The 26,451-nt window shown below is 40.1% G+C and overlaps 1 protein-coding gene across 4 annotated transcripts; it reads right to left on the bottom strand.

Moving 5' to 3' along the window:
* Positions 1–1,204: 1,204 nt before the first annotated feature.
* PLEKHF2 (pleckstrin homology and FYVE domain containing 2) lies at positions 1,205–17,135 on the bottom strand. 4 transcript variants are annotated; one of them, XM_044423959.1, is made up of 3 exons: positions 16,981–17,050; positions 13,820–13,882; positions 1,205–4,681 (listed from the first exon to the last, which is right to left on the bottom strand). In XM_044423959.1, exon 3 carries the CDS (start codon positions 4,665–4,667, stop codon positions 3,918–3,920), a length of 750 nt encoding a protein of 249 aa, XP_044279894.1. In that variant the 5' UTR covers positions 4,668–4,681; positions 13,820–13,882; positions 16,981–17,050; the 3' UTR covers positions 1,205–3,917. The 4 variants fall into 4 exon arrangements, with proteins under 4 accessions (XP_044279894.1, XP_044279895.1, XP_044279896.1 ...); XM_044423960.1 differs by lacking the exon at positions 16,981–17,050 and adding an exon at positions 15,150–16,936; XM_044423961.1 differs by lacking the exons at positions 13,820–13,882; positions 16,981–17,050 and adding an exon at positions 17,121–17,135.
* Between the last annotated feature and the right edge of the window lie 9,316 nt (positions 17,136–26,451).

Raw genomic sequence — 26,451 nt, forward strand, 5'->3', positions numbered from 1 at the left:
TTAATTACTGTCCAATAAGAAATATGAATACAATAAAACACAGTATAGAATTCTAATATACAAATTAAAATTTTAAAATTTTGATATACAAAGAGGTTAAACATCTAACATAATTTCCATAAAACAAGATTTGATTAAAACAGTTGACACAATGCATCATATTACATTAAAAGCTATTAAAAGCTAAGAAATAAAGAACAGTTTTAAGTATCATCAAAAAGATGATATTGGCACCAAGTGGGCAACAGTGTGGAGATCATTCAATAACTGAGGGGCCACCACTGGGGAGGCCCTTCTCCTTGTTGCCTCTTTCCATGTTTCCCTGGAAGTTAGCAGTTGGAAGAAGGCCCCAGATGCAAATCATAGGGTCTGGGTAGATTGAGATCAGGAGAGGCCTTCCATCAGGGCTTGTGGTCCCAACCTTGTAGGGTTTATAGCACCTTGAATTGTGTTTGGAAGCATATAGCAGCCAATGCAAGTCAGCTGGGATTAGTGCTATGTGATGGGAACTTCTGGTTGCAGTTATTAATCTGGCTGCCACTTTTTGCACAAGCTGAATCTTCTGAACAATCTCCAAGGAAAGCTCCATGTAGAGTGCCTTGCAGTAATCTAGTTTAGAGATTATCAGAACATAGATTACTGGAGGCAGGCTATTCGTGTCCAGATAGGGGTATATCTGGGCCACCAGCCAAAGCTGGTAGCAGGCGCTCTGTGCCATAGGCCACCTAGGCCTCAAGTGACAGAAAAGGATCAAGGAGTATCTCCAAGCAAAGAGATACTCTCTGCTGTGAAACCCTTAAAATACTATTTTCAGTGAGCTTTTGGTAAGGTCTTGAGTTTGGATACCTGGCTTATTTCAGTATGTTCAGATCCCACCAGCACACACATGAAGTTTGGATTGTTGTTTGCACGCGCTACAGCAAATCACTCTGTAGTTACATTAAATAAGCAGCAACTCATTGAAGAGGCTTATTTTTTCCAGTCAAAGGCAATGTACCTGAGAGAAAAAATGCTACCTCTTTGTTATTAAAATATCGATTCAAGAGCTGCATTTTCAGGCACAGTATTAAGTGTTGACAATCTGGTATCTTTGTTTGCAATGCATTACTAGGCCTTCATCCCCTTCAAATATCATATGGACAAGGAATGGTTACTTATTCTAAATTGTTCTCAGATTTACAAAATGAAAGCAGTTCAGTCTGACAAAGTTACAAAACCATTTATTAAGCCCTTTTAAAAGTTTGACTAACAAGACAGTTTTACTTTACACAACAAAACTGTGAGCAGAACCACAAAAGTGGCAATATTTTTACACTTCTATTCCTAGAATTATTCTCTCCTACAGTGTCAATTTGGTAACAGCTTCAGGGATCAACGGCAGCACAGAATGAATCTCACTCACAAATAATGGGATTAGGGGTTGGTAGGCCAACAATATTGCCAAATTAAAGATAAATTTCTTGCAGGTAGAAAGTGCAGAAGTATTTGTGCAACATAAAAACATAATTGAGCAAATATGACATTCAAAGTCTTTTGCACAACACAGTGTAAGAAGAAAACAGAACTATATTAAGGTGTACCTTATAGTGTATCTCTGTACTATGAGTAAAGGATTTTGTAGAAGAAACATGCTTTTTGCATATTAACCACAACTTCCCATGTCATCCAAATTGGTTAATTTAAGTACATTTTGTTGAAACATACAAGCTTTAAATCAGAGTTTTTGAGACTTGCTTGTCTCAAATAACCATAGTTAAGCTTAAGCAGAGTTTATGGCTCAAATAATGCAACTGTGGTTAATGTACAAAGAAATGCACAATTTCCTTGTGCGCCCACACAGAAGAGGGGAAGGTGTAATTAGTCCAATCACTAGTGAGGCTCATTCTAGTTCTAATACAGTCTTTATATTTACATTTATCAAACTGTAAAATAGTTAACCCAATCAAAATATTTTGACTATAATCTAGCTAGATCTTTAAGTCCCTCTTCCTAGATACTCAAATTATTCTGAATTCATAGTGACAAATTATAAATTCAAGAAGCAGGGAGGAAAACTGTTTGGACACCTTCAGACAATGTAGGTGAATGTGTGTCTTTCTAGATTGCCACCTTGCTTAATACAGTGTTCCTTTTCTGGTAGTGTTGTCCAAGTATTTGGACATCAGCAGGAAAACTATAGCTCTGAACAGGCTAGTACCCGGCACTGTAGCTGAATGATCTCCAACACATTTACAAGCAAATCCTAAAGTGAACACAGGCTCCTCCACATCACCTAATGAACTGTACGCCTCATCTACATTTTTCCAACACCAACATATGTGCTAATGCAGTCAGATTACAGACTGGGAGACTTGTGCAAGATGCAGAATTGATTGTTTATTCAATAAATATAGCCCAGTTATTGCCAGATGAGGCAAAAAGTGTAGAAACTGTAAATTAATGAACAAATGTCTAGATACTATTACTTTTTAATACAAACAATATTTAACAATTCAATAAACTCTCAGGTACTACCAAAGTCCCACACAGTTCTGTCAGGGGTCTTCTACAAGAACTGATTACACATACCACAGTAATATAAAAATAGAGATATGTATTGGGTTTTTACAAAATTTCAGAGCTAAATCTGACATTACTGTAAAATTGATACCATCATAGAAAAGAATGTTGTTAAAAGTAAATACTGGAAACACTTTTTGCACTATTAACCTGGTTCTGAATTTATATATTTAAAATGAAGTCATCTGCAGTTTAAATCTATCTTGAGGTCAGCAGTGTACAAGGATGGACTTTTTTGCCATTTTTTTTTCCTTCTAATGGACAACCGGGACATCTCCCCATGTTGTTGTGCTTTTAAAATACATTTTAACTATAATAGAAATCAATTCCTACAGTTTAAAACGGTTAGTGAAGTATCTGATGAATTACATTTCATAAATATCAAATCAAAAACATTACAGCAAATACCATGATCTGAGACAATACTTCTTGCTAATACCTGATAACTATAAGCATTTAATAATCTCCAAACATTTTGAAAGTAGGAAGAGATGTAATCCATTTGAAGATCTAAGTAGTCCCCAAGCACAGCAGTTCACTCATGCTGTGGGAGTACCACACCTATGGGGTCTCACAATAGTTGGACTCTGCAACAGTGCTGCATTGATCTTCATACAGCACCTTAGAGGAAACTTGGTGCAAGGAGTTGTTGGACAATATACATTATAGTGATATACTCACAACCCTCATTACTCACATCCTAATTATACAACAATTATTGTCAATAGCACCAACTATTTTTTAGTTTGTTGCATTCAAGAGGGTACAACAGGTTAGTTTCTTCCTGCAACAGTGCAGTCATTACAAGGCACCACTTGGTATATGATATCTTGCATAACATTTTAAAAGTTAATGACATTACACTATGCATTTATGTTACAAAATTCTTAGTACAGTATCATTCAAAGTCTGGTTAGATGTTCTATTCAATTTGCTAATCAAAATACCAGTTCTATGCAGATTTAATTTCCCTACCCCACCTCAATATAAGAAGCCATAAGGTATTATTGTCAAAACAATGTGGGATGCTTTTGGGAAGAAAAAAGAATCTGTCCTTGATTTCCTAATCTTCCACTGAAAGAAGGGTGAAGGAAAGAGCATCAACTCACCTCCCTATAGATGAAATCAAGTATACAAAGACAGAGAATGATATATTTGCAACAGTATATCCCTGCAGAAAAGAGAATGATGATATATCTAGGAGATGCAGATACTGAGGCACATCTGAGTTGAAAGTATTTCAGGCAAATATCATGGCTAGGGTGGGCCTGTCAGAAGACCCTGCAATTAGAGGTTTCCTCATACAGCAACTTAGGTTCAAACACCAATCATAACATCAAGACGTTCTCTTTCATTGTTTAGTCACTGCTGTCGTCATCGTCGTCATCATCTGATATATCATTCAAAGGAGGCTTCGGTGACTGACTGTAAGAGTCTGATCTTGTGGGCTGGCATGTAGCCACCTCCCCTGTGGAAAGGAGGTCATAGCAGAAGTCGCAGATTCGCACAGGTTTGGAAGACTGACTAGGAATAAGAAACCTCTTTTCAGAACAGGGACCACATACAACAAATCCACATTTCCGGCAGTGGTGCCGACGATTGACAGGGGTAAATTTTGCTTTCTGGCAGCGCATACACACAGTAGCTTCAGAATCAGGTACCCAGACAGCAGCATGTTCATTACTGGGGGTCTTCCCGCTTTTAGAAAGCAAATCAGAAACACATTTATTTATGTGGTTCATCCATTCTGATTTTTCTGTCGCAGTAGCAGCATACACTGCAAAAGATTTAGTTGGGGTCTTAATAAGCCATCCATTCCGTAAATCTCCTTCATCCTGGATGGAATCAATAGTTACATTTTCCAATGGAATGATGTGCTGTTTGTTATATTTCTTCTTCTGGATGACAATGTTACCATACACAAGAATATCATTGAATAAGAAGAACTGCCTTGCTTTTGGTTTCTTCCTACACAGCTTTGTAAGCACTCCTTCTCCAATCAGAACACGACCAGGAATAGTCAGGGGCTGCCCAGCAGCTCCAAAACAGTTTTCCACTATGCTTATTCGCCTAGTATTTGCTTCACTGTTTGCCAAGCGATCCACCATTTTTTGCTAGAATCCTAAAACATAAAAAATACTGTTAGGGCACTGTAAATATTTAAACAATGGCTATAAATCAACCAAGTTTTTATGCACATGCAACCACCTCAGTTTCCCCACCCAGTGTCAACCAGTATGCAGAGGACCATTTGGAAACCTCAACTGCAAGATTAAAGAGTATGACACATTCACATGTCGCACTAAACTACCCTGCGAATAAGCCATGATCTGTCCATTGTTCATTGAACAACCCAAAGTACACTGACAGTCTCCCCTGCAGTCCTCTAGCCAGTTCAGCCTTTGTCTTACTGTCTATAGCAGAACCTGTCTTGTCCCCCTTTCCTGCAACAATTGTTACCAATTTTTAGTTTACCACCATGGTTTTTTCAGAACATCAAAAAAGTACAACTGGGGTCTTATTTCTTTTTCAGCACCTGTAGATTGCACAAATGTACTGATAATGTTGTTTACTATTATGTTGTCAGCCTTTACAGGTATGCTCTTATGGTTGTCTGATATATGTACCTTTACTGGTTAATTTCATCTTCAGCTGTCAAAGGGAAGGGAAAATTGAGCAAGTAACAGGCAAGGACATTGACAAAAGAAGACTTCACACAGGTTCATGGCTTTACAATTGCATTTACTTACTTACTTACTCATGTTGGAATTTGTGCAACTTCATTTGTTTGCACATGTACAATCATGCTACTGAGCGATAATTAATGTGTGTTCCCAAATGAACAAAATCTTCATTAAAAAATATCTGATTCTATCAATGAGCAGATGATGGAACAAAAGATACCTAAAATCCGCAAAACATAAACCGATGTAACAAAATCCACACATCCCTTTCTCAAAGACTCCTAGCTATAGGGAGCCCATCATTCCTCTAGAACCGGTTCTATTGTCAAATTGCTCTAATAATTAAGAGGTTTTCCCTAACATTCAAGCAAACATGCTCTTATAACAACCTATATCTAATCCTATCATCTGTGGCAGCAGAAAATCATTTGTCTGTTCTATGTGACTATCCTTCAGAAATGTGAAGAGTGAATCTAGAACTACATGGATGATTGCTTTCAAATCATGGTATCAACAAATGTACTAAACTCAGTTACCTAAGGCTCTGGCTTGGATCTGTTATGAGGACTTCTTTGAGGGCATGTGTTACACATGTCCACAGCTGGCTAATCCCCTGAGCAATAATAAACTATCTTCTGTTTAAAAATTAAAAGCATGCATGTAAACCAACTTTTGCTCAAGCAACAGAAGCTTCAGAAATCTTTCTTCCAGATTATTTAACACGCCCCTACAAATGCAGCCCCATGACATTAGAATGTATGGATGAAATCCCTGGCCTTCCAGTCTTCATTTGCAACAATGCACTTACCAAAATCATGGCTTATTTCCTAAAATAAAGCACAAGAAGTGTTTTTCATTAATTTTAGAAGACTAATTTGATCATGCTACATCTAAAAATCTTTAAAATCTTTTATGTAAGCTGTCCTGAGGCTTCTGTGACAGGATGGGCAAACAAACAAACAAATAAATAACATTAAGAGACTCAAGCAGGCTACATGTACAGGCCAGTGGCAGCTGCATGTGCTATTCAAGTTAGTATATCCTCTCTTATCCCCTCAAAAGAATTCTAACCATTTGGGATTAGAGTGCAGATAAGATAATCATGCAGGATGGCAGCAAGGGAAAACAGAAAAGCAATACTACAAGATGCAAAGCAGCCTAAATAATGATATGAAAGTAGTTAACAACATATGGAAAGCACTAGAGCACTGAAAGAAAATTAATAAGAAGCAATCCTGCTGATCCTGAAGTTGGTTACTAATTTATATGCAAAGATCCTTACTGAGAGCCCAATTAAAAATTCCCTTCATATGTTGTTGTTGTTGTTAGTTGCGAAGTCGTGTCCGACCCATCGCAACCCCATGGACAACATTCCTCCAGGCCTTCCTGTCCTCCACCATCCCCCGGAGTCCACTTAAACTCACACCAACTGCTTCAGTGACTCCATCTAGCCACCTCATCCTCTGCCGTCCCCTCCTTCTTTCGCCATCTATTGATCTCAGCATCAGACTCTTCTCCAGGGAGTCCTTCCTTCTCATTAGGTGGCCAAAGTATTTGAGTTTCATCTTCAGGATCTGGCCTTCTAAAGAGCAGTCAGGATTGATCTCCTCTAGGACTGACCGGTTTTATCGCCTTGCGGTCCAAGGGACTCGCAGGAGTCTCCTCCAGCACCTCAATTCAAAGGCCTCAATCTTTCGGTGCTCAGCCTTCCTTATGGTCCAGCTTTCACAGCCATACATTGCAACTGGGAAAACCATATCCTTGACTATACGCACTTTTGTTGGCAGGGTGATGTCTCTGCTTTTTAGTATGCTGTCTAGATTTGCCATAGCTTTCCTCCCCAGGAGCAAGCGTCTTTCCCTTCATATATGGAAGTAATAATCAACTTCAGTATCATGCAATTTTTCATTTCAGCTTGTGCCAAAAAAAAGGAATATAAGGAAGAAATCTGTGGACAAGGACATTGTAAGTATTGTCCAGAGTTAAAAATAAGCACTTGCCAACAGTCTTCTGGCAAATAAAGAATGCGTACAGGCAACACAGACAAATACGCTCATTATAACTGGGAAGCTAACATTTTCTCTTCAGGTTGTCCATATGACAAAATTACTGATATTTGTAAGTTATGGTCAGGGAGACCAATAAAGTTATATTGACTACTATCTTCCATAGACCTATTGTCTATCAAAATAAACTAGTTTAAAAGATGACAGATGTGTTCTTTCAGTATAATTTGAGAAATACAAGCACAAGAGATTACATATAGTTGGAAATAAAGGAAGGCAACAGCTCTGATTAGTTCTCTAATTAAAGCTCTTCTGCTTCAAAAGAAAAATGAAAAAGAGTATCCCTGAGTATTGTTCTTGCAGCTAAGAAGATGATTAAGGAAGGATGGTCTGCAGTTACTGAAGCTCTGCATTGCCCTGGAAGAGAAATGTCTCAGTGTAACAACAACCGGAATTATGTAGATGCTAATGATCATCCAGCATAAAGCAGCTATAGGAAAGTGCCACAGCCACTTAATTCCAATCTCCACATATATTCTTGCCAAAAATGTTGGCTGCCTGTGGGCTTGTAAAGGATGAAAAAAGCCCAAAGGTTTAGAAGGTCAATTCAATCGGTATTCTTAGATTCTAAAACTGATTCTAGTCTTCTCACACTCATGGAACTCAAGCCAAATCGGCACCAATATGGGTTTCATATAGCCCAAATTCCTTTAGGGGAAGAAATCTTAATTGAGTAAAACACAACACAAAACCAAAACTACCCCTATTAAAAACTCATGGTACAGAATGTGGAGTAAGGGGGAAGAATGAACTGACCTGCTGGCTGGGGCATGTTGACAGCTGTACACTTTTTTCTGCATAATGGACAATTCTATGCATGCTTACTTGAATGTAAGCCTCACTGGATTTATTTTCAACACAACTTATTTTCTAAGAATGTCATTCTATACATGTGTAGACAGAAAAAAGTCATCTCTTAGCATTTCCCAGCCTGGCTGCCTGGGACATGTTGGGAGTGATAGGTATAGGCATGTGCCTTTAATGTTCCAGTTACTACAGCTTTTCTATAAAGATACAAAATTTTCTTTAAAATATACAATCCAAGTATCCAGCCACACTACTTTCAAATGTATGTGATGTTTGGTGAGCATTTGTAGTATGGCAACTTATTTCAGTGCCCGATGTATTTTCCAAAAGTACTTTAAGGTTATGGCAGTTGTAACAAAAGCATAATTATAGAACCAAAAAAGCAGGTTTTTAATGAAGTAACTTATTGGAGTGTAGGCAGGACAGAGACAGCATCAATAAGCAAGATCACAAGCTCCACAGAGTTGAATCAGGGCTACAATCAGTCAAATTCAAAAGAGCACTATAATTCAAATAAGAACACCAAGTCTGATAAACCTCCCTGTTCTGTTAGTACATCTACCGTTTTCAGTAGATGACAAAATCAAACTTTATCAACAGAAATTAAACTGTTACATTTATAGCTGGGGAAATGCAAACCAAACAAAAAATAGAAAACAATGATCTGAAGTTGAGTATCACTTCTTAAAAATACTCATATCCACATAAGTACATAAAATCAGGAAACAAAGAGCATCAGCTCTGAGCTCTGATCATCTACAGACTTTCGCTATGGCAAACCACGTCCTGCAAAATTAAACAGTGAAAATCAAGTCCCTTGCCAAATTAGAAAGTGGAACACACCAGACATGCATGCATGTATATACGAGTAGACTGCACTAAGAATTTTAAAGGAGGTAATGGCAGGATCAGTTTAATACTATATTGCAATTACATTAATGGAATATTATTTTCACAAACAGGCATCACACATTCCCAGGAAGTTGCAGGATCCAGCTGAATTAAACTCATTTGGTGACCTTGTTTGGGTCTATCACTCTAGCCTAACCCATCCCTAGGAAGCTGCATGGATAAAACAAAAATCATATTCACTACCTTGACAAATAAAGGAATAAAAATGTACTAAGTTGAACTAGATATGGATCTCTGAGGATTACTGCTAGATTAGATATTCCAAGATGTTCCTACTAAACTTATGAGAGCAAAAGTCTAGCAAATAATAACTAAAATTCCTTCCATGAAATGTAAGGTCCCCTTCAATTAATTCCTTTCTCAACCAGCCATAAGCAATTAATTGGGAGGCTACAGCTTAACTAAATCCAACAAATCAGAAGACAGCTGCCACTGCAGGCTCACCAATCTTTATTCATTAATATACACCAGCATTAGCCATACCTAGTACAGCCTATTTGTGACCCTAGTTGAAACTAGATACACATTTTCTTTAATGTTGTTTCTGAATAGGCAACCTTGCCAAAACTATAAAAATTATTGACAATATTCAATGAATACAGGCATGATATGCATGCTAAATGCAACAGACATATATATTGAATTAAGTGTCTCTTCAAAAAAATTAATGAGATAATATGTGCAAGATATAATTAATGTTTATCCAATATCACTGCACTAGAGATGTTAAACTTGCTTTAGCTGCCTTCTGAACTAAAAAGGCACAGGGAAAGTTCTACAGTTATTTACAATATAATAAATAATTGACAAATAATTGCATTGCATCCACCTTGATTATAAAGCCTAGCTTCTCAGACTATGGGACTGTTCCTACTGCCAAGAGCAGATTTAGCACAAGAGGTTTTGCACTGCAGACAATGCAATCAGTTCTAAGGAAGAAGCAGCACAGTTCCTGCACATCACACTTAGCTAAGGATAAAATTTCAGTTCTTTCCAAAACCAGCTGCCACTTTATCCTGATGATTTAGTAAATGTTCCAAGTGGTTAGAGTGCTGGACTGGGGACCCAGGAGATCCAGGTTTTAGTCCCCACTTGGCTATGAAGCTCAGGCCAAGACACAGACTTTCTACCCAACCTACCTCACAAGAAGGATAAATTGGAGCCATGTAAGCATCTTGAGCTCTTCTCAAGAGGAAAAAAAGTAGTATAGAAACATGATGTTGCTGTTGATGATGATGATGATTTGCACTTTTGTTCATCTAATGCCAGTTTCAGATTAATGATTTATACACACATTCTGTCAAAGCTCCTCACATGCTCACCTATGTAAGTGGGCTGGAGAGGCTCAAAGAAGAGGGTGAGTAAAGTGGTTGCTGGGAGGAAAGAGTTCCAAATGTTTGCAAAACTACTGCAAAAATATCAGAGTCCAAAATTATGTTTTCTAGACTATGCCATTCTGCAAAAGGAATAAAGTAAATTAAAGAGGAAAATTAACTGATCCTTTCCTGCCTTATTTTTAAATTAAGCATTCCCACCAGACACATTTAGATTGGCAATAACAGTAATCTGTTTGAATTAGCCTAGAAGTGGGCAACTTGTGGCCCTCCAAAAGTTCTGGAATACAACTTCCACTAGTCCTTGCCAGCGCAGCAAATGAGGTATGATGGAAGTTGTAGGCCAAAACATCTAGAATAACCACCCCTGAAATATTACACTGTTAACACAGTTTTCCTTCCTGGGATGGCAAATGTACACTCACCCTATCTAAATGCTTTAAGCATCTCATGAAAGTTTCAGCAACTAGGAGTTATGATGCAACTCTTTCACATTTAATAAGTAAACACTACATAGTTTGACTCAGGGAGTTTTACCACTGTTCACTGACTACTTCAAGTGAACATATCATTTCTGTAAGTGACACAGTGATTGACCTAGACATTATCTAAGACTGAACTTGGGTTCCTAATCCTAATTTGGATTCCTAAAATTAACTAATCAGTGTCAGCTTTGCAAATCTCCAGACAACCCAAAATAGAGATCCAGGTTAAACCACTCACTGTTATGCTGCCGTGCTACAACTGGAGGGTATGCATTAACAAATCTTTTAAATAACAGCAATTTTGACAGCTTACACAAAGGAGATCAGATCTGAAGCAGACACTTAATGACACTTCAGATACTTCATTTTGAAGTAAGTGAAGTTATGCACATTACCATCTAAAGCAGGAGTAAGGAATTTGTGGCCTACAATTCCCACCAGTCCTAGCAAGAATAGCAAATGGTGAATGCTAAAATATCAAGTTCCCAGCCATTCCATAAAAGTATGCATTCAATAACAGAGAACAACTTAATCATTTTATGACATGCTTAGCAATCCTTGCACTATCCTAATTTTAGGATTGCTAATGCAGGTTTTTATTCTCAAGACAGTAAGTAAGCCATGACAACCCACGTGGCTATTTCTCAAATGGAACTTCCATAATCAGGAGGCAACACACCTCTGAATACCAAATTAAGGGGATGGTATTTATTTATTATTCACATATTATTCACATCTACTCACATATTTATAGAATTCCTCTAACTGCCAAAAGGCCTTCCTAGGCAGCTAGAATGATAATATCCTTTATGTGCTTTCTAGCTATCTACTGTTAGGGAAAAGGGTGTTAGACTAGATGGACAGGTGTTGGGTACCTAGCAGAGCTCCTATGTTAAAAATGTAGTACAATGAGAAATTAAGAATAAAATGTGTATTTTTCAAACATCACTACAGATTACTTTTAAATTGCCACCTGAAGAACTAATGAAACACAGGCCATTGCAATATTTAATAGTTTTCATCCACTTTTAAAATTTATGTCTAACATCCAGTACAAGAATTTCATTCTCTTTGTGAGAAGATGGTTTCTGGTTACAAAAGAACCATCAACATGCTCTGAAGAGTCTTGGTATTTTTATGCTTAGATTTCCCTCTCAATTTCCATACAGTTAAATGACACGCAAAAAGGCACAGGTAAATGTAACAAACATGCTTTAACCCTTACAGCAATCATGTAATGGAATGTCTGGTAATTCTTCTGGAGTTTAGTCGATCAATACTAAACAAAAGCTTAATGTGGAATTCTAAATATGCACACAGTAGCTTATCTTGCTAGGATAGTTACAAGCCAGAGACTGAGTCAGTAGTTGAACAGGTGTCATCTGCCTAAAATACACAAATAGAATTTAGAAGAGATCTATCCTATTTCTGCCTTAAGAATTTAAAAACCATCCTGTAGTGGACCTTTTGATCACAGCTTGCTCAACACTGAAAAAATGCATGTTATTTAAATATATTCTTCATGCAAGGTAATTTATTTTATTATAGCAGAAAAGAAACTTTTTCCTTCCCCAGTATAACCAAGTTTGAAACTTCTTGGGCTAGTGGCGACACTCAAATAATTGATGCTGGCCACGAGAAATTCACTGCTTTTCCAGTTCTCTAGTTACCAGTTCTAAATAAGCTCTCTCACTTCTCAGAAAACTTATTATTAAAATGTCTTCCTGGAATTCAGTAAGAATTATGATAGCTAAGAGGGGTTTCTCTAATTTTCCTCCAGGTGCGTTTTAGGGTCAATGCAATCTACACAGGGCTGTCTTTAAAGATATATCAGAGGCTTCAGTGGGTACAGTATACTGCAACAAGGTTGCTTGTGGGAACTAAACAAACAGAACATGTTGCATCTATTCTGTACCAATTATGCTGGGTGCCCACCTGTTTCTGCACCTAGTGCTAGTTCTAGCCTTTAAAGATTGGTTGGAACCTGGCTCTTTAAAGGGCTGCCTGCACTCAAACAAAGTAGCTTGAGATTAATATCTGGAGCCCTGGTCCTAAATCCATCTTTAATCACTGTTGGACTGGTAAGTAGCAGTGGCCACATGTTTGTGAAATTTGTTCCCCGCATGAACTACGCAACTTCATCACTACTTTTTTTTTAAACTTCAGAGACATTTTCAATTTGAATCTCTTATCTTGTGGATGTTAATACTAGACATTTTAGAGGTGGTTGGATATATATTTAATGATGAATACATATTTGAATTATTGTATTATTATGCTTTAGATATTGTGTGTATATAGTCTTATAAGGGCTTTAAGTCCTGAAAAGTAATTTAGAAATCTAAGTATTTTAAGAAAGTAACACTGTGGGCACCTTTTTCTAAGCTTTATTAGATGCCTTGTTCCTATTAATCAACTGAGACATGCATGGTTCTTTTGCTCAGAGTTGCCCATTTCTCTCCTCCCATACAGCACACCACAATCAAACCAAGAAGTCTCCAAGTAACCATTAAATAGGGGATTACAATTACCAGGTAATAATCCTAGCATTAATACAAAATATGGTAGTACAAACTGGATCTATGAATATGCCCAAAGCAGTCTGTTAAAAGATAGAAAGACACAAAGAAAACATGACTGTTGCTCAGCCAAATCAAATGACTTCTTTTACTACCAGCCTTACAGTATTTGGACTTATTAAAAAGTGAACTGGAAGATCTCACACAACAATTTCTATCAGCAGAATTTAATATTTAACATGCAATTTTCATTGCTTGACCTTAACAAAAAATTGCAACTGAACTAGTACATAACTTTTAACATCCTGCAAAAACTACCCAAGACACAAGAGGTAAAATGCCTACTGAACATGGAGTAATTCTCCAAATTCTGAGCAATTCCAACAACGAACAAGAAAAAGAGGTACCACATAAGTTGTCCTACACAATGACTCTTTTCTGTGAGTTACTCACCTTGGTCTATACAAAGGGCAAAATGTCCTCTGCTACCAAACTGCAAGAACTGCCATGCAACACCTAAAAATCACAACAAGTCAACTACATTTCAGAAAGCTTTTGTGCAGATAATTGTATCATCATTAAACTTAAATGAAGTCAAATATGTGCAATTTCAATCACTCATAGTTATGCATTGGCTCTCTTGCCCATGTCCTACCTTCCTCTCCTTATGTTGCTTTCCTGATTGTTGAAATTTATATTACAAGTTCCAAACAGCTCAATCACAACTGAGCAAGGTCAGTTGCCACACAATGCAGACTGATTGAGGGAGGTGGGCAGGGGGTTAATGGATTGGCATATTCCAGAGGAATGAGAAAGACAGTATTTTGAATGGAAGCGATATGTACAAGACCACTACTTCCCTGTGTACTAATACAAATGCTCTAACAGCATCAGTAGGAGAACAACCACTGGAAGTTGCCATAAACCCCCACGAACCACCCTCTTTCATGAAATTCTTCATGCTTCACTAGGGAACTCATCCAAAAATATTGAAACTGTAAAGCATAATTTCTCACACTACTAAAGAAAAATATTAAGTAGAGTTTAGAATAGATTTATAGCCAAGTTCAAACTTTTTTTCTTATTACTGTACATTGAGATTCTCTTTATTTAGAAAGTATAAATTAAATGTTCAAATACGGATGCAAGTTCATCTGTCCAACTGAAATAAATATGCTTATGTATTGATTAAAGTTGAATGAATCAGCATTAGAGTCCCTTTTGATTGTGAGGGACCATTATATTGGTGATTTCTAAACATCATTTCTGCTCTGTGGAGGCACATTAATGAATACAGCACAGTATCTACTGTGTTTTATAACATGATCAAATACTACAAACCAATACAGAGTGCTGAAATTGCGGATCAACCAGGAGTTTGGGGAGGCCATGTTACCATTCTAGGTTGCTGCTTAAAAAAAAATTACGTGCAGTAATTGCATGTGCAACTTTGGGCTGTGCAGGAACACAGGTTTAAAAATAGACAGCATGGTTATTCACAGCTGCAGAGCTCTGTAGGTGTACAATGAAAAAAAGCCTGGCCCAAACAATGCAACACTGACAATCCCTTCTTGGACCTGAGGTCAGCTCAGACACTGCTTGCCTTTCTAGCAACCCTGAGCTTTAGAATCTCTTTTAGAAATTAATCCTTTGAAGGCCCTGCTGGGTGAAGGGAATGCACTTCTTCCCTTCCCTTTCCTCTTTCCCTTCTTTTTCCATCATATATCTTTGTATATATGCATCCCCTTGTAACATTCAAGGGGATGCAGCAGCCCCTGCCTACCTGACAGGCAGGTCACTGATGTCCAGAAAGAGACGGCGGGGAGGCGGGGGGGGGGGAGCTATAAGCCAGTTTCTACAGCCTCAATGGCACTCCCACCTGAAAGAGTTATAGTTTTATTATAACATTACTTGGTAGTGCACTGAAACCACAATCACCAAAAAGTTTGTCATAAATGGGGTCCAAAAAGAAAAGCAGAATTGAGAGAGCAATAGTGACAGGATGACAGGGCATGGAGTGAGTTTTCTGCCATACAACTGAACCAAGTAACAGTCTAAAAACCTAGCGTGGATCTGGGCTGCATTAGAACAGTCAGATCAGACCAATATGAGAAATGGTAGTTGATGGGACAAATTTATGGCAACTTTTGTAAGATAGAAGGACAAACTAAGATGTTTTCAACTGAGATATTTATCTTAATCTCCTAACAGATGCAACGTTCTGAACTCTCCTCAAAAATAATTCATAACAACTTTCAATTGACTTCTAGGGAGCAAAGTCTTCCCTGTTTAAGGCTGCCATCCTATGCATGTTTTGGCAGGAAAAAAGTCCTACACCTTTCAGCATTCCAGTTTTGTTTGCTTAAGAACTAGCCCTTATTCAGGAAAAAGTACAGAACAGCAGTTGGCATAGTCTCCAGAATATCCATGGCAAAAAATCTTTTTTAAAGCACAAGCACTAACGGTATGTCAACTAGGCCCAACCTATTAGAAGAAACAATACGGCAAGACAGCCAACTTCCTTCAACCTGCAATCCACTTGTTGACAGGCACAGGAAGTTCCCTGTCCTCCTCTGAAACACAAAACGATTCCACACCACCGCTGTGAAATTCGCTTGTTTAGAAGCTTAAGGGCAAGATACGCACGCTTTTCATAAACTGACTTATTTCCTTAACTTACTACCCCACCCTCCAAATCAGCTCACAAGATCTTTTCTAATTTTAGAGCTATAATAAAGGGCCGGATGAAAGCGAAAAATTGGGCGGGGGGGAGCTCTTGTACTCGAGTGAAAGTCCGGGGGAAAATGGTTTTCGCTTTGTCCATGAAGAAACGGGAGCGCGTAACTAAATAAATATTCGTACAGCTTTCTAAAGCCCAGAAATCCATGACAAGGGGACTCTCTTAACAGAGAGTTTCTTGGAGTGCCTGTGAAGTTGCTGCCATCCAAGAGCAACATCCCCTCTGACCAGCGGGATTCATTATTTCGGGCGGCCGGTTCCTTTCTTGGATGGGACAAGGCCAAAAATGACTCTAAGAGGTTAAGGAGCTCCTCGTCTCTCAACTTTCCTATCCTATCAATAGAAGGACGAGAGGCCACGTCCCGGTTCTCTCCTGTCGTGCTCGCGGCTTCCCTGAATCCCAACTAATGCCAAGTTGAACGCCGCCGCCTGAACACGACGGAGTCAAGGCGAGGCTTGCACTTTGCCGCTCGCAGAGTCCAACGGCCAGGCGGTGGTCTCGGGCACCAACCGTCGCCACGGCGAGCTCCACGGGCAACACCGAAGGAGCCTCCTCTAATGCGCCCGCGGGGGCGAAGGGAGAGAGAAAGAGGGACCCGCGCCCATCTGGACCCCTCAGCGCCGGGAGGAGCACATACGCCTCCCTACGCCTCCTTTCTCCTCTTGCCCGATCCCGCACGGCGACGCCGCCTTTGCCCTGCCGAGGAGTTTCCCCCCACACTCGGGATCCCAACATGGCCGCGGATGCACCACCAGGGACCGGGAGGGAAAGTTTCCTCCGCGCCGCCTCCGGTTCTGCCGTGATAAAAGCTTCCCAGGTCGCCTCTACCCCCAGGCTCCCCACGCCCGTCCTCAAGCCCAGGCGCGCTGCTTACTGAGCAACCGAAGAGCGCCCTCCCCGGCTCCGTTCCCCGGTCCGTGGCTTGTTGCTCCGACCCCTCCGGCTCCCTCCGCCGCCGTCACTAATCTGGCTACCGCTGCCCCGCCCGCCCCACCGCGCGCACACACAGCAAACCTGGGCCGGCCTCCCAAGCAGAGTAGGACGAGCCTCGGCGGCATTCCGCCCGCTCGATTTCCCAAGAGAGAGCTGGGAGGAGGAGCCGGCGCCATCTTGGGAGAGGCGGCCGCCCGAAGTGGCCGCTGCGGAGGGGAGGGGCGCCCGAAAGAGCCCCACTTTGGGGAACATCCGAAATGAGAGGTGGGGGGCTTAAAGATGTGGACGGGACAGGGTTTCGGAGAGTAGTCTCCACTTCCTCCTCCCACCCCTGAGGCTATGCCTCTCAGGCAGCTTCGAGTTCTGGTATGGGTTAGGTCTCAGGGGCTCGGCGGTGCTTGAAGCTAGTTTTGTCCCTACTTCGGAGCAGACTCCTTGTTAACATCGCTAAGGACAGGAGTTACCAGTACCTCCTTGGTTCACTAAGGTCCTACTTGTAGGAGTTCCCATGTGAAGGCAAGTACTGCACGAAGGCACAGAGCCTTTACTAAGTCCCTCGACCTATTTAACTGGGTTAGCTTTCCTAGCCACGAGGAAAGATAGCGAAGTTGGAAACAACTGCGGGCTGCAATATACAGTGCCTTCATACCTATCGCTGAGTTTTTGTTTGATGTATCCGTTTGTGATGCTTGGCATATTTTTTGTGAGTTCCCCCCTCAGCTTGTAAGACCTGAGGTCCGTTAAAGTGAATAGCTGGTGAAGCCTGCATAGAGGTAGCCAGGCAGCAGGAGCGGTGCTGGGTACTGAAAAGCTGAGGAGCTCAGGTTTGCTGGACAAAAGTAACGTATAAATTTGCATATGCTAATTTGCATATGCTCTAAACTGTCGGGGGCTTTAAAGGACCATGTGTTCTAAGGACACTCAGACTTGTAAAAAGGGATGAAGAGACGTTTGATTTCAGGGGAAAAAACTGGAGGAGGGGAAGTGAGGCACATGTGGGGAAAAAAACAGTTAATTCAGGGGATCACATGGCAACAGAGATCATCTGAGCCCCAGTCCCTTTACTTTGGCAAGTCCTCATGGGCAGCCCCAAATGGAAGATTCGGGACTCAAGCCCTAGTAAGCCATCTCTGAATAGCACTTCAGCTTGGCAAGATAAAAACGTACAGGTGGCATGGCAGGATAAAACGGGGGTAGTTAATAGTGAGATATGCCCAAGTAACCACATAAAGAACTGCAGCCTTGGTGTATGAAGAACTGCTATATAGCCTGCTTTCTACATGTGCAGAGTTAGAATTGAAGACATTCAGAACTTGATACACAGCTGAGCTAGAAATGAGTTTGCCTTTATGTGGGATTGGGGTCGGTAAGTAAAAGCTACAGATGTTGGTGTGGTAAATGCAAATCAATTTGAGTATTGGAGTCAGCAAGTAAGGCTATGAAATTTGGGCAAGCGTGTTTAAAGCAACCATTATAGCTAACTTCTTTTAAAACTATATCTTACAATTCCAAACATGTTTGGATCATGCAGAAACCCACTTTAAAGGTGACAGTATATGGTTAAGTATCTGCTATGCCTTGCTTGCAACAGTAAAAACAGTGGGAAATTTCAAAATAAAGCAAGACTGGTTTTCCTATAGTATAGCCTAAGAATGTGTAGACAGATAGACACAAATTGTCATCAGCAAGACAATAAAGCTGAAAGTATCTTTTCCTGGAACAACCCATGGGTTCCACCCACCTCCCACCCTCACCGTGTTCTGACAACACAACAGACCATGCGTAGTGAAGGTAATTTGGCAGCACACACAGGGCAGGAAAAAAGCTACAATGCTTTATTTTCCTTCCCCATTTGTGCAAATCTAGGAAATGTGCTCAAATTCAGGCATCTTCCTAAGGAGAATTACTTTGATTTGACCTTCTAGCATTCTCCAAATCTTGATTTGGGTGTGAGTTTTCTACCTTCAGAATCGAGATGCCCATTGTTGCATAAATAGCACAAATAAAATACTATTAAAGCTATAATAAACATCTAGAGTAAAGCACAAATTAATAGAATCCAAAAATTGGCAAGAAAATAAAAACCTAGGAGCCAAGAACAAGCATACCCAGAAAACTATGGAGCAAAAAAGACTTATTGAAATGATACAATATTTTAAAAGTATATTAATTGTCCAAGTAAAAATAAAATAAGGTGCAATCATAAGTTACCATATACTGAGTCATACCATTCGTCCATCAAGCACAGGATTATTGCCATCAAGTGACAGCTGCTCTCTGGATTTCAGGCAAGATAGACATTCTTGGATTCAACCAGTGTTGGCAGGAAATAAACATAGACTTTTTGCATGCTGGTCACCTGGTCTACCACTAAACTGAAGCCCCTCACAGTATCAACAGTCACCTGACAGTAGGATATAGACAGATTTACTTTTGAATAAACTTACATAAGATTGGGTTTGAAATAAATTATATGGTAAAGCATATATGGGAAAAAGCAGAATATGAAGCATCACACCCAGTCAAAATATTAATCCTGGCTACCAAGTAAATGTGATGCATTCTCAGATTGTGTTAGTTTTCTATTACAAAGTAAAGGATAACAGGAAACATAAAAATTAACTTACATTAAAACAAAATGCAAGTATTTTCTCAAGAGAAGTGAAGAACTATGAATCCAGGAAAGAGGAAATGGTGCAAGAAAATTAACTGCAACCAGTCTAACCACATGTGGCATCATTTAGCCAGGATATCCTGTGGTACCTAAGTAGTCATTAGAGGAATTCTGGGATTGTCATAGTTGTTTGCAGGAAAAGATGGAATTATTTTTCTAGCATCTGGAAGAATATGAATTAACAGGCAGGTGTTTCATGGGAAAATATGGCAGGAAGAAGCACCTCCTAGAAACATTCGCTGCAAAAAGAGTTTTTCATTGATTATCCTTCCCTCACAAAACAATACAAAATAAGTTGCTTATGATCCCAGTAACATGAATTTGGCTTCATACAGTATTCACATGATTAAAACCAGGGGTAGATTACCTAATTTGGTTTGGAGGTAGTTGGTAGACTGGCTGACAGCTCTCATTACATTACAGGATCTGCCCCCTTCTACCCACCCACGATTGCTCTCCGGACAGAAAAAACAACTCAGCCAGGTTTGCAAGACCTGTAAGCTCCAGCTAGGTTATGCAGCTCTTTCTTGGTCTGCTGATATATACAGGCAATGTAGAAAGCACTTAACCAGGATCTGCAGGACCCAGTCTTTGCTGATGAGTGTGTGAGAGGCCTTTTGTTACCACCAATTTCAGATCAGAGAAAACAAAAGGATTCCCCTTTCTGTTACTTGCTTTCCCATTGGAAGAGATGGCACACAGGACATTATCGCCAATCTGGACATTCTCTACAGGACAGGGGGTAAGATTGAGGAAGGTCAGCCTTCTGCAAACCTGATTGAGCAATACCCTGCATTGGAGGTTGTCATCTCCTGATTTAAATCAAGTGCAGCTTTGTTCAATCAACACTATACTAACTGTGACTCACTAGTCGTGTACGTTCAAAATCTTTTGTTTTTGCAGTCCCAGGTAAGCAACAAAAACAAGGCTACCATGTGTAGTTCTTACTGGTTTGATGAGTCACAAATTATGTACTTCTGTTCAAAATAAACTACATACTTGGGGCCAGATAAGAAGTGAAATAGGAGATCTATGATTGCATCTCCCAATTTATTTTTTTCATTTAGCTAAAAAGAGTTACAGAAGAGGGGAAATTTGGATCAGAATCATAGTGCAGAGGAGAGCAGATTTTAAACTGGGGAACCAGGAATGAAACAGAAGCATTTATAAGTCCTTGTCCAGTGCCATACTTTATTTATTTATATTTTTCGATTTTATATCCTGCCTTTTTCCTACAAAGGACTCAAGGCAGCTCACATCATTCTCCTCCTCCATCTTATCCCCACATCAGCAACCCTGTGAGGTAGGTTGGACTGAGAGTCTGTGACTGGCCCAAAGTCACCCAGTTGGCTCCATGGCCGAGCGGAGACTAGAACCCAGATCTCCTGAGTCCCAGTCCCATGCTCTTAACCACTACGCCACACTGGCTCTCTACCTCAATCTGGTTTCCCTTGCTTTTAAGCAAAGATCTATTTATGGATCCCCTGTGTCACATCAAAAGATGGCTGTTCATATATCATGAGTCCTAGCATCTTGTTTCAGGTCCCACCTGTAAATACTCTCTGTTCATATTAGCCCTGCATTAGCACACATTTTAGCAACCACAGGCACATCACACAGCCTATACCACAATGACAAGCCGCACAGAGACTGCTTCCAACCTCAAACCACACTGAGCAGAGCCAGAACCTTACATACCCCTGTATGGCTCACCCACAAAGCCCAATTCTAACAGTATTTTTTAAAAAATGTCTACAATTATTTTGAAAATGGTCCTGATCCATTTGTCATTTGGACACTCTTGAAAAACACCTAAGAGTGTGATCGTTTTGCCTCCATGACAGATGCCTCCAAACTCAGAGGCTTATGAGTATTCAATGCAGGTGGGGCAACAGCAATCTCCACTGCTGCTGCTACCACCTTGTGCCCTACATTTTTTTAAAAGGGGGGGGGAGGAAGGAGGCTGGGGCACCAAATGGAGCAGGTGTAACTTTGCAGTCTCAACCTCCTTCCCTCCCCACCCTCTGGCACACCCTTTTTTCTCCCCTCCAAGGTGCATTTGCAACTTTTGTGGGAGAGTGGTTCAGTTCTTTCCCTGTTAGCTGTGAGGTGGCACAGCTCTGAAATCCTCCAATCTCAGAGGATCCCGTGGCCTCCCAGGCAGCATAGGACTGTGCACACACCATTTTGTTTGTTTATGGTGTTCTAAACCCATGCTGCCTTGCCTTCACATTGTTGGGTCTAAGCAGGGCTTCCTCTGTCCAGTGTTCCTGAGCTGTGTTCCGGTTATCACATTTGCTTTACGTCTCTCAGTAGCCTCTTTCCTTTCCCCACCCCTGCCCATATCTTCCTTTCTAGTCCCTAAAATGGGACATGCTAGGCACTATATTTTGCAACCAGAAACTATTTAAACAGATGGTGTTTTGCTTTAGGGAATGTGCACTTCCGTGTTGACAGTTCACCTTAACATTGCTTTAACAATCAGTTTAGATACCAGTTAAGGATTTTACCACCACTCTGCATAAGCGTCAGCATATCAAGTTGTTTCAAACAGCATTGCAATATCATGTATTATGCTTTGCAATTTTACTTTTTTCATCTGGTCTTCCGTTTCAGTTCTCTTCTGGCTTCCTTTGATGATTTCCTTTTGCCACTTCTTAATGGGCAAGATGCCACATCTTTCACGCTTCTATAACCACCTCTGACAGCATGCCATCTAGCAGGCTGTACCTTAAAAGTCTACTAAAGTTCATCTTTGAGCATAGTGTCATGAACATTGTTGTGGTTTGGTCTGTGATGTAGAGTTCAAGCTTGTCAGCCCTGGAGTCCATTGTGTTTGCCATATTTTGATCAGAGTTCTCTGTTGTAGCAGAAAATAGTTAAAATTATATTCAGCCTTAAAATCAAGCCCAGAAAATTGCACCATAGTGTAATGTTAAAGCTGAATACAGCTCACACTTTCTGCTGATTTGGGAAATAAATACCTTTTTAAATATATACATTGGATAAAACAAAACTATAGCACAAATATATAATGGTTACTTGTTTTGGTGGTTTGAAATGTCAGCTGTTTCTAGCATTTTGAATTATAGGTACTGTGCCTATTCTTTCTTTTGAGGCATCTGTAATAGAGCTAAGATCCCCCTCCTAAGCAAAGCAAGAGAAAGCTTTACTGTAATGTTAAAGGGAGGAGAAGGTTTAAGAAATAATGCCTTTAGATGTTGGGTAAGAATTTGCAATAAAATATGAAAGGGGTCTAATAAATGAGAAACTTTTTAAAATATAGCCAGAGCCTCCCTTAATGGAAAATACTGATAAAGATTCACTGAGCTGGTTCCCATGACATCACAATCCCCCCACCCCCATATTGTAAAGGTATTACTGCATCCATAAGGGCGCTACACTAATTCCAATTAGCAATTTGGTGTGTGTGGAGGGGGTGGGCAGGAGGGATTCCCTTGGAAGCTAGTAAGCCCAGCCAACCAATTGCAGAAAGGATGCTAATTTAGGAGATGAGAATCCTGCTGCAAAGCTAGATTAAAAGGCCTCTTTGGGGAAGAGTTGGCAGGTTAATCAGCAAAAAAGGCCTTGCTCCTTGTCAAGAGACTAGCCCCTGACAACACCAGAAGTTTGAACACAGCCTCCATGAATAGCCTCAGGGCACAGAGAGCCCCATACTCTTAACATAGCATCCCCTTGACCTTCGGCCATGTTGACTGGGGGATGATGGTGTCATAGTTCAGTGGCTCGGAACCCAAAGTTGAGAAAGATAAACTGAACCAAGGATACTTAGGGTGCAATCCAATGCCCTCCACCCTCCATTCACATCCATCCAATGCAACATAAAGCAATAGCCTCAGCTTCCTCCCCTTGCTGCACCTGGCATGGTCCTTTTCCCACTCTTTGATGGCTCTTTGCAACCTCTGAAGTTTTTTCTGCACTGGCTGTGAGGAGGATGCACAAGGAATCAGACTTCACAATCTTAACTCCTAGGTTGCAGGATTCCAGAGCTGGAGTTCCAAATACTCCTTTAGACCTGCAGACAGCACTGGAAGTCCATAGCATTGCATCTGTTAAGTCAGCCACTTTTGTCTTCTGAAATTGATTGGAAGCCAATCCAGATCTCTTAGCTCAAGTGTTAAGCATTACCGTCAACTCATACCACCATTGAAAAGGTATCTGTGTTACTGAAAATAAAACAGGAAACTCTGAAAATACAAATGTCCAACTCAACAGAGGAATCTTTAGCTGCTACCTACCACCCATTTTCCAATTGCTACCCCACTCAGGTAGCTACGAAGAGGAAGAGAACTGACCAGTGAGATGAAACCCACACATTAGCCAACACTGTCATAGATATGCTGGAAAGTATTTTCTGAACATAACCATCATAATTATTGATGGGTATAAAAATCTATCAAACTACAAAGCTATTGCCAAATTCAGACTTCAGCATATCTTGGTTCTAGTCTCACCTTGATCAACATTGCTCAGGCAATGTTGTGGAATTCTGATGGAGACGAGAGTTGTGGTCAGGTTTTTGGGACAAACTGAGATTCTAGCTAAGCTGCCAGTTTTTATTCTCAGCAGTCAGAAAGCATTCCAGCTCAGTGTCCTATTTTATTTCATTTGGGTGATACCACAGTTTGTTAGTTACTGTATCTGCAGAAGATCTGCCCAAGCTGCATTACAACCTCCATTTCAAAGTGAAAGGTGCTTTGGTAGCAGTTTGAACACTAGAAACATCAAATTTGGTGTTTTTAAGCCCTTGGAAAGTTTCTCTCAAGTTTCCAAACATCAGTGCGTCAATAGTATTACGCTGAAGTTAACTTCAAAATGCGTGTCCTCATAAAATATCACTGAGAGAGAAAAAACAGGCACACATTTGTGTATGTGCTGCTAGAGGAGAATGAGGGAGAGAGCAAGACTGCGACTGGAAATGAAGATGGGGTGGGGGGGCAGCTGCAATGCTCATTTGAATGGAAGGGGAAATTATACTCATCACTTTCATACTGATGAGTTTATGAATGAACCAAAAAGAAATACTCTCACTTGCCACCTGCTACATACACGCAACTATTATTGATGATTTCATTGCTGTACTGCCCAATAGTGCACAACAACTCATAAAATACAATAAAGTACAAAAATGCTATAAATCTTACCAAAAACAACATAAAATTTTTACACAGCTAAAAACATTAGATTTTTGCTGAGTTCTTCATAGCATCCCGGGAAAGGCAAGATATTTATTTCAGATGAGGTAAGGCAATCTCTACTCTCATGGGTTGAGGGAAAGGCCATAGCTCCAGCTGGAGCACAAAAAAGTCATTCCTGAAATCTTGGGGAGTGCTTACCATTCACGGTCAACAATATTAGCCTTGGTGAGAAATGGGCATCTTTGCAACCCTTCAGATGTTTTGGCCTACAACTCCCATCAGTCCTAGCTAGCACAGATGATGGCAAGAAGTCATGGGAACTGTAAGACAGAATATTGGAAGAACTGCAAACTGCCTTCTTCTGGGCTAGATGGAGCAATGGTCCGATAAGGCAGCTTTCTATATCTGTTATTGAGCGTTACAACTGCGAAAGCATTTCTAGCATACCACACAAGAAATAGATGTCTGAGTCAACTACCAGAAAGGCAATTTGCATTTTGAAACATTTTATTAGTCCATGTGACAATATAATCTTGCATGATTACACCCTGTTGTAACTCCTTGAAACTCACATCCTGTTTACTAACTCATTTCCAAGCATGTGCTTGCTCGCTCGCTCGCTCGCTCTCTCTCTCTCTCTCTCTCTCTCTCTCTCTCTCGCTCTCTCTCTCATAGGCTTTACTAATCACCTCTGTTTTCTCACATCACAAGATTCATTCATTCTCCCTTTTCCTTTTCTTTTGCAGCTCTGTCTTCCTATAGATGTGCATAGTGCAGACTTGCAAGTTCCCAGATATTATATGTCATCTGCACACTTTCTTCCATTTTCTGCTCCTCTTGGTTGATACAGTCCACACTGGTTAGCCATGACTAGTAGGGATGTGTGAGAAATTCCTTCAGGAAATGTGAATTTATCAAAATTGTGTTTCCTAAGCTAGAACGTAAGTTAGATGTCAAAATCAAAATTCGCAGTTTGCAAGAAAGTGCATTTACACGCCCCCCCACCTGCAAAGTGCACAAAGATGCATACATGAATAGTGCATATAAAACACATATAATTTGCAATTTGTGCACACTAATACATACAAATTTCTGTGAAGACTAAAAGAATTGCAACCTGATGCAGAAATGGGACAGAATGAATTCAGGAGTGAAAAGACTGATGCTCTGAGCAAAGTCAAGATTGACAGATTTGCCCATCCCGATTTAACAGAGTTTCAGGCTGGAGTCTTTCTTAGTCTTACTTAGAATTGAATATGGGACCTTTTACATGCAATATATCCACCATCAAGTCACAGTCCTTTCAAACTTCAAGTCTCCCACCTGATCAAGAATTAACAGCCACATTGGCCACACAGTCAAGTGCTGAGATCATTCTCTTGCACCAACTAGCATTCCTACTGCTGAGTAAGCTTTTGAATTACACAGAACTCAGAACTTCAGGCATTAGTGTTGCACAAGCAACTTTTTATTTAGCCTGATGTTACTACAATAAAGCTGAACACTCTGAAGAAGAAGAAGAAAAAAGGAAATGCGCAGGACTGTTTAAAACAAGAACTGCATTAACTTAATTTAAAAC

This window comes from Varanus komodoensis, unplaced genomic scaffold (genome assembly GCF_004798865.1).
Source record: "Varanus komodoensis strain SLA01 unplaced genomic scaffold, ASM479886v1 scaffold14_1, whole genome shotgun sequence".
Taxonomy (NCBI): Eukaryota; Metazoa; Chordata; class Lepidosauria; order Squamata; family Varanidae; genus Varanus; species Varanus komodoensis.

Bases quoted from the DNA above. Each gene is read 5' to 3' on its own strand.
- PLEKHF2 (XM_044423961.1), bottom strand. From the start codon at position 4,667: ATGGTGGATCGCTTGGCAAACAGTGAAGCAAATACTAGGCGAATAAGC.